The following is a 9142-nucleotide window of genomic DNA, read 5'->3' as shown; positions in this document are numbered from 1 at the left end:
AAATATAGTGTTTCCTCTATTCCCGTGCTTCAACTTTGACCAGAAATTTAACCAACAACACCGATTGCGGCGGGAGCAAAAGTTATACCAGTGAATTCGTATTCAAAAAGATTTTTCAATTATATAATTTTTTCTCCCGCCGCAGTCGGTCTCGTTGGTTAAATTTATGGTCAAAGTCGGACCTCGGGAAGCGCGGGCGCACTATATTTTGGAATGGAGGGAGTATAATATATCAAGATCAGTTATTAGCTCTAAGTCACACGAGCATAACAAAAATACATTATTTAGACACCTTAACAAAGCTTAATGTGACCGGGTGAAATTGTAATGCTGATCTGAATTAAAATTAGCTTGGGTGCATACCTTAGCTTGACGACTACGTCAATGGGATTTTACTACATTTACATCACCTGTGCATTTAGATAATGACCCAAAATACATGGATAGCCTCAAACTACATTGTTGTTCTTTATAGTTGCGCCTGTCACAAGAAGCAAACAAATGAATAATCAAAAACATGAGTAAGCACTCTCTCCCTCCCTCTCTCCCCCCCTGTCCGTGCGTGCGTGCAACAACAGCGAATAGCAGTAACAACATAGGGTACCTAAACAATCTCATCGCATCTTTCTCACTCCTTGATCAAACATCATCTCTCAGCATGAGCATAAGCAGCAACAACCTCACTGTTGAGCCGCTACGGATCAACCAAGGAGGGATGTTATCATGGAACGGCTTCCCGGTATGAAACTGACGGGGAGCCTCGCAGCATCGGGCCCAACGAGCACTGGCCGCATGGGCAACGGATCCCCCGCCGGGTGGGGCACGCCACCAACCAGACGATGTCTCGCAGGCAGCGAGTACGACAACACCGATACAGTGCGACCCGGGCATGGGGAACCTGATACCCACTGTTGGCTTAGCAGAAGCAGCAGCGACGATGGATCGGTTGATCGGGGCGGTCATTATTAACAATGGTTTGGACCGGCTTCAGTGGATTCTGCCGCTGAACCATCGCCATCCTACTCACAGCGCTGCCGTCTCTGCTAAGTTGTTCTCCACCCATCTCTGAAGACTCTGATGATGCATGCGGCTCTCCATGAAACAAACGCAGCATTTTGACTCTGATGATGTGTGCGGCTCTCCAAGGAACAGGCTGGTGTGGTGCACTACGTGCCTACGTGTGATGTGGTGATGAGTAAAGAAATGCAGCACTTTGACCAAAATAATAATATGTACAGTAGCAGGGTAGCGGCAAAAATTGCATCTCTCTCATCTATGAATGTCTCCCCAGCTCGTCTCCAGCGTCTCGTCGCTCCGTTGGTGCCCGTCTAACCTTCTCCTTCCTGGATCGAGCAACGCAACCCTATTCCCTCCCCTCCCTGCTGCCTCAACACACACCAGCGCGTGGTCATGTGTCTTGGATGCATCCCTGCATGAGGAGCAGGCAGACCTCTACCTCGACCACCGACCCGCCTCCCGCATCCTCTCCTTCCCCCGACGGCGACCTCTCCTCTCTCCTCGGGATGGCCCCCTCTTTTTCCAAACACGACTGTCTTGATGCGCCCCGCCAGGACGAAGAGCAAGGCGTTAACCGTGGAGGCGAGGTCCACTGTGGTGGCGTCGTGTGCTTGGGGCACATTGGGAGTTGGTTAGGGCCGGCAGCGCGAGAACCCATGCGGGTAGATGGATGGCGGGGGAATGGTTGGCACGGTCGTGCGTGTGTGGACGTCGTTCTCTGCCGATGAAAGAGAGCGATGAAGATGGAGACCCAGGCGATGGAGGAGTGGGGCATCAGAGGAGGCCTTACTCGATCTTTCTCGCCTCCGCAAGCATCTCATCTCATGTGTAGTCTTCCTGCTCGGAGGCTTGGTGGTCGGCGTCCTCTTCCCGCTCGTCTCCGCTCTATTCCTCCTCTTTGTAGTGCTTTTCGTTGCCACTCCCGTCGTCTTCCTCGAGCGGGACACGAGGTGGAAGTGCGTGAGCACGACGGCGAGGGGCTGCCTCGACATCCCGCTCTCCTCCTATTCGCCGGATCCTCGTCGTCCTCATCGGCATGAGGAGCAGGACACGATGGGGCGGCGGCGCGGGGAGCGAGGGGCTGGCTGGGTCAGTTATGTTAGGGTTTGGGTGACGTGAGAGGTTGGGGCGAGCGAGGTGTTATGGTTTTTTTTTGGGTGTTTTCTGCCGCTGGTTTTTCTACCGTGGAGGGGATCACGGGAAGAAAATCGGTGGAGTTAGGAATCGCACGATGGGAGGGAGGAACGAACGAACGACTTAGGACTGCTCCATTAGGAGTAGAGATACCGTATTAATGGCGATTTTGGCACAGTTGACATCACTTTAGCCCTCATTCATTGGGCAGTTGAGGCCACAATAGATGTTACCTTATCAAAAGTGCAAGATTCGATTTATCTCTCAGTTCCTTTATTTTTATTATGGATGGGTTACATGAGATTAAGCTTTTTCGTGGCAATATTGGTGAGTCGTGTGGCTTAAGAAGACATGTGATCGCTGTAAAGGAGGATACTTGGATGCATTTGAAGTTCAAGGTAGGCCAGAGAAGTTGTAAAAATGATGGTGATCTTGATCGCCATTGTTCCTTCAAAGCAAAAAAACATGGGTATCATTGTCAACAAATCATGCTTGAGCTTGCCTCTATCTCAGTGAAGGTGACCTGGTCGAATGTGCGAACTGCTCTGAATTATAAGTCAACAACCGGCCAGTAATTACATCAAGGGATTAACAAGGAAAGAAAATACACAGCGACCAATGTGCAAATGTAAAGCACTCTTTCATATTTGAACTTAGTTATGTTATTTGATCTTGCACTGGATTTAACTCTAGAAGGCACTAGACAAATGCATACCTAGTTTTTTTTATTGATGGCGCGTTATTTGATCTAGCACTGTATGTATGTCTATTTGCTACTAGTCCCTCCGTTCCTAAATATAAGCCTTTTTAGAGATTTCAATACAAACTACGTACGAATGTACGTAGATATTTTTAGAGTGTAGATTCACTCACTTTGCTTCGTATGCAGTCCATATTGAAATATCTAAAAAGACTTATATTCAGGAAATGAGGGAGTAGTTACTAATTTTGTGCCGGAACGTATGTGTCTTCTCTGTTTCTATGAGAAGCATATTTTCTGCAAATACTCTGAGAATGCCTTATCATATCTCCTTTGGAAGTTGTATTGATTTCATTCTCGTACGATATGCACTCTATTTTTTTTTTGGACATATTTGCTGCAACAAATACTAGAAAAGCGTGACTCATTGTACGAAGTAGATAGGAGGCGGTGCTTGAGAGATACTGTATGAAAGAAAATCTGAAGACCTCAGGAAAAGAAGAAAAAAATGCAACCAAGATGGTCTAGCCGTGTATCATTCAAACCGTCCAAATTAGCTTTTAGTTCCATTCATACATGCGACAAAACCTGAAATTCAGAGGTTCGGTGAAGATCTAATCATCACCTTATCAATGAAGATGGACCATGAGTATGAGTCTTTAGTGTAGCCAAAAAATGGTGGATTGGTCGTCAAAAGTATGGTGCATGTTAATATGGACCATACATCGTTGGTAGATTCAATCTGCAGCCTGAAGGCCAGGTAAACACAAAAGGAACTGCTGCTACGGTACATCAGACGCATGGAGCACACGCCATCCGAGCTCCACCGCATCGTCTGTTGAAACGCCAGCTTGCCCAGACAAACAGGTTCCATGACGATGTGTCCGCAGATGAAACACAAAAGTGACGATGTGTCCGCAGATGTGTAGCATAGTTTATGGTAAGCATCCACCGCGCAGTATTTGATGCACATTGTTTCCTCGGCAAATGGACAAATTTTGCTGATCTAAGGTGAACTCTTGATTGTATTTTTAGTTCTTCCTCTGTCTCAAAATAAATGCCGCCAATTTAGTGCAAAATTGGTACATTTTTTGACTGTGAACTTTTCAAATCCGTAAACATTTTTTAAATCCATGTAAAAAAACCAGCAATTGTTTTTTTTTGAACGAGCAACGAAAGAGCAAGGCAACAATCAGGACGAGCGGCAAAATTACTGGTTAAGGGGTACCCATTGCAAAGCCTACATTCTCAGGCGGTGCGCCACTTGTAGCAATCCGAGTGTTTTCTTTTTGTTTCCCCGTAGATTTGTTTATTCAAAACGTTTTATCTCTTAAATTGTGCGTTCCAATCCCGAAATGTTTTCGCCGTTGGATTTCTGGCATCAAGATCATCGAAACTACATTATATGTTAATAGATTTCGACAAACTTTTGTTCACAAAAAAAATACTAACAAAAATAGAATTCGATAAAAAATGAAAACCAAAAAATTCGGCAAAAAATGAATAAAGAAAAAAAAGGGGGAAGCCCAAAAAAACAGTAGAGGTTTTTCATTTTTTTCCCTTTTCGAGAAACACAATTTGTTTTCTCTGAGAAACAGAGTGCTTCTCGCAAAAGTAAATCTATACTTCCACGACAAAAAAAATGTGCTTCTTGTGGAAGCACAATTCCCTTTTTGAGAAGCAGAGTTGTGCTTCCATGAAAGCAAATCTATTTCTGGGAAGCACAATTTTTTTTCCTTTTCGAGAAACACAATTGTACTTATCTTGGAATCAAATATGTGCTTCTCATGGAAGCACAACTTTTTCCCGAGAAGTATATATGTGATTCGAAAAAACAAAATGAAAGAATTTTTTTGCTTCAAAAGTAGAGAAAACCAAACATAAACCAAAAAGAGAAAAAAAACCATCTAAAACCGAAAAATGCATTTATAAAAATAAAAAATTCCATAGGAAGTCCCAGTACGCGTCACATGACGCGCGCTCGTATGTCAAGAAAGTGACTTTTGTGAAGAAAAAAGTCACTCTTGCGGGAGCCATGCAAGGGGGTAGGTAGCCCTTGCACTTTTGTTTTTTGAGATAAAGAGCAGCCCTTGCATAGTTGTTCCTGACGAACTGAGTACGTTAATGGGCCGGCCCAGCTGTGTGCTACAGGGTCTATTAGGGCCTGAAGGCGCTAGAGAGCTCCCCACGGCCCTCGATTTGGAGAAAAAACAATTCAGCACTGTTTTTAATGGGCCCTTCTTGCTGACAGCCAGTGGCAGAGGGAGACCGCACGCGGAATCTGGCAGCTAGCCGCCGCCGTGTTGATAGGTTGCTGCCGCCTTGTGCGCCGGCACCGCCACCTGCTGATCCCGCTCCCTTGTCACGCACCTCTGCCGCTCTCCCGACGCAGCCCGCGTCGCGCCGTCCCGCGGTCTGCTCCTGCAATCCGGCCTCGCACCTGCCCCGGCGGCCCTGTCCCCGCGGCAGCCGCCGCGCTGCAGGCTTGTTCCTCTTCTTCAGGTGAGGCTCAGGGCTTCAGGCAGCCGGCGGTGGTGGTTATCTTTTTGACATTCCGTATCATGTGTATGTGTCCAGTATATCGCGATGTGCCATACTTTAGTGCCGAGCTTAAATAGAAGATTTAGAGATTTTGTTTTCAATTGCATGTGTGAAGTGCAGGACTATTCTGACATTTTGGTTTTGTTATTTGTAGTTTATGTCATGTTTTATCTATTTGGACCGTCAAGCATTGAGTAGAGATTCTAGATTTATTGGGCTAAAAATGTTGAATAAGCCCGGATGCTCCACTCATGCCATAATCTGGACCCTTTTTAGGGTGCGTTTTGACCTTCTGTAGATTATTCTCGTCAGGACCATGCTGCTGGAGATTTTTGGATCTGGATTGAGACTAACACGGATTAATGACCGGGTTCTTAGATTGCTCTTTGGTGACCGATCTGCTTATGCATCCTTTGTCATGGCAAGCAACATTGCAGTAAAAGGAGGGAATAATTGGGGCAGGCCAAATTGGCTCTGCGCCCTCCCTTGTGCCAGTAATTATTTCTGCACCTCCATCTATGCCACCAAAGGCAAACAATTTGCCATCACCAAGGGGATGGATAGATCAGAGATGAAGGGGCGAACGAAGCAAGTCTTTGTTAGCCATGCCTCTTATCCTGTATCTGAAGCCAACATCCTTAAGAAAACCACCCATCGGGATGGTTCTATATACAAGATAAACTATGGTTTTCTAAAGCTATGGCATCTTACTCAACGTGATGAGAGTAAGTTATCTTGATCTCTTCTATACTGTTTTCCATTTTATTTTTAGGATGCTTAACAGCTATATGGTTTGGTTGATTGATTTAAAATGCATTATTGTATTTAAAAAAATGCAATAAATATCTTGATTGTTATAAAGAATTTATGAATTAGCAAAAAGTATCATGCTTTATTTGGATATATAATTTTTTTGATATATCATACATGGTCAGGATCTTGTCACTAGTTTTAGTCCTACAAATAAGTGCCCCTTGTATTCATACACCAACAAAACCTCCATGGCTCGTAAAATCCAACGACATTATGATTTTTCTTTCTAAACTGCACAAATAGGTATTGACAAGCGTAATTATAATTTTATTCGTTTGTGTAAATTGTTTGTATAAAACATTATTTGTTGTAATATAACATGTATTTTTTTCATGAAGCACAACTAGAGCCGATGATGTTCTCGAATCCTACGAATTGTTTCCCGGATAGGGATAGATGCATGGTACATGATGCAACTGGTATGATGCAGATTTTCTCACTGAAATTGGAAAAAGCTAGTACCAACATCGGCTTGGTACAACTATATGGATATATAGCAGTGCGTGATTGTCATGATTCATTGCTTAACTATGTCTTCAATCGTAGCAGAGATGATCCCATCATTGTGGAACAGGTGCACATTTTTACATATATATGCAAATATATTTGATATTTCATTCATTTAAATCGTAGGATTTTCTCTCTCTTGGGATGCATTTGCGCTATAGTTTATTGAGATTCTATTCACTCCAAGCTTTTAGGAAGACTCCTATGCTTTTCCTCCTCACAATCAAACATCCTTTCAGTCATCTTGTACCGAAGATGGCGTGACACTCTAATCTTGTGCTTTATTTAGTGTAAAACTTTTCGGGAATCCTGCTACCAAAGAGGTCAAACATTTGAGATGTTGCTGATGGTGGCACCACTCTGATGATCTTATTTGTATGACTATATGCATTCATTTATGCAAATGCATGTGCTTTGAGGATCTTATACAACGATGTGTTTTTTCATTTGCATATGTTAGGCAAGTTTGTGGTTAGTTATCTTTGCATGATTTATCGAAGTCATGTTCCATATGCAGTCAAATTATGTTTGTTGATAAAATATCTCAAATAATTTTGTTTTGAAGGGTTTAGATTTTATGCTATCATTTATTTGATATCTGTTGTCAATTGGCATAAAGTAGAGCATATGCTTCACATATTTCTTACTTTCCATGAGGAGCTACTAAAATAGTAGGTTTACAGGGTTCTCTTATTGAGATGACCGGCCCTAAGCGAGGCATCACAATGGTAGCCCCTGTTCTAGTTGAGTTTGACATGAGGATTAAGAAAGGAAAGCAAGAAGATGATCTACAACTAATTGATGGTGCAATGGAGTACCACGATCTAGTCACACCTGAGTACCCATTCACGCATCGGATTAATGGCGATTGTGGTGCGGTTGACATCACTTTAGCCCTCGTTCGTTGGGCATTTGAGGCCACAATAGATGTTGTCATATCAAAAGTGCAGTGTGGATTTGATTTATCTCTCAGTTCGTGTATTCCCCTTATGGATGGTTTACATGAGATCCAACTCTTTCGTGGCAGTATTGGTGAGTCATGTGGCTTGAGAAGACATGTGATTGCTGTAAAGGAGGATACTTTGATGCATTTGAAGTTCAAAGTAGGACAGAATAGTTGTAAAAATGATCTTGATCACCATTTTTCCTTCAAAGCGAAAAAACATGGGTACGACTATCAGCAAATCATGCTTGAGCTTGCCTCTATCTCAGTGAAGGTGACTTGGTCGAACTTGCAAAAATAAATCAATTGTTTCATATTCGAACTTTGGTTGCAAAGTTGAAAGTAAGTGTGTTGCCACAGAAAACAAATAAATGGCTCCGCAAAAATGTGTATGCTGATCTAAAACGTCTTATATTTCTTTACAGTGGGAGTATTTATTATTCAACTCTATTAGAGTTGTGTGAGTTCAGATTTGTATCATTTTATTAAGATTATGTAATATATATTTGTATGACTGTACTTTTTATGTAGAAGTGCTATTTTGTTTTTTATTCAAGACACTCATTGTAAAATAGGTACTAAAACAATTAATGTATTGTTTAATTTTACTATATGAGGTCACAGGTAAAAGAGTCAACTGACCAATATGATACCCTAGAAAACAAATATAGGACCTGATCAAGAGGACGTACTTGAAGACGTACTATGGACGCGATTGGTTGCCTGCATTTCGGCCAATCAGGCCTGCCCGGGATTGAATCGGCCTGTTTGGTTGGCCTGTATACACTGTTCGGCCTGCACGGCACGAACTTTAAAGCACTCCCAGCCGGGCCCACGGCCCATGCCCAGATCGGCAGTTTTTCTAGAGCCAGGCTCGTGCGAGGCAGGGGAGGGGAACCGGCGCGCAGCACGTGCGAGTAGGGAGATGGCGCGAGCTCGCGTGCGTCTTCGAAAAATTGGTGAGAGGATTTTGGCTCACCTCCCGCCGATTCGGTCGCCCTATTTAGCCCCCATCCTCTCACCGCCGAAAGCCCCGTCACGCTTCTCTCCCCTTTCGATCTTTCCCTCCGGCGCGCATCGGCACTGATGACCAGGTAAGCGGAGCTCCTTCACCGGCCGGCGGTCGACGACGGCGGCGACTCATGTTCTCAACTTCTTCGACCCTTATCGTGTCCCCCCGAGCTGCAGCCATGGCCTCTGTGAGTTCAATGACCTCTTTCTCTATGTTCGTTCAAGCTAGATCCGAGAGGATGTGGTCGTAGGGTTAGATGTGCAAGCATGTGGTACGGTTCATTCGTGCATTGATCTTTGAGCAGATGCTAGATTTTGATGTAGTGGTATCTATTTGTGCTGGATCTATGTAGATTGAGTAGTATGATAATGATGAACGCTATGGATTCATAGGTAGTTGTGTAGGATTTGTAGCATGCTAGAGTAGCTACTTGTGATGAACACAATGGTTGCACAACTAGTTCTGATGTTGTGGT

The 9142-nt window shown here is 43.8% G+C and overlaps 1 protein-coding gene and 1 long non-coding RNA gene across 4 annotated transcripts; one reads left to right on the top strand and one right to left on the bottom strand.

Annotated features, from left to right (window-relative positions):
- Window positions 1-307: 307 nt before the first annotated feature.
- On the bottom strand, window positions 308-2140 carry LOC123124188 (uncharacterized). Its single transcript, XR_006461010.1, has 2 exons — window positions 1808-2140; window positions 308-481 (listed from the first exon to the last, which is right to left on the bottom strand). It is a non-coding gene; the product is annotated as an uncharacterized lncRNA (long non-coding RNA).
- Window positions 2141-5094: 2954 nt separating this feature from the next.
- Window positions 5095-8100, top strand: LOC123119246 (uncharacterized). Of its 3 annotated transcripts, none has more exons than XM_044538970.1 (4): window positions 5095-5353; window positions 5705-6117; window positions 6544-6779; window positions 7396-8100. In XM_044538970.1, the coding sequence occupies exons 2-4, from the start codon at window positions 5709-5711 to the stop codon at window positions 7954-7956; spliced, it is 1206 nt and encodes a 401-aa protein (XP_044394905.1). In that variant the 5' UTR covers window positions 5095-5353; window positions 5705-5708; the 3' UTR covers window positions 7957-8100. The 3 variants fall into 3 exon arrangements, with proteins under 3 accessions (XP_044394905.1, XP_044394906.1, XP_044394907.1); XM_044538971.1 differs by having other exon boundaries at window positions 5691-6117; XM_044538972.1 differs by having other exon boundaries at window positions 5669-6117.
- Window positions 8101-9142: the final 1042 nt, after the last annotated feature.

Source organism: Triticum aestivum, chromosome 5D (assembly GCF_018294505.1).
Source record: "Triticum aestivum cultivar Chinese Spring chromosome 5D, IWGSC CS RefSeq v2.1, whole genome shotgun sequence".
Taxonomy (NCBI): Eukaryota; Viridiplantae; Streptophyta; class Magnoliopsida; order Poales; family Poaceae; genus Triticum; species Triticum aestivum.
The sequence above is the reverse complement of the archived record's forward strand: the minus strand, read 5'-3'. Positions and strand labels throughout refer to the sequence as shown.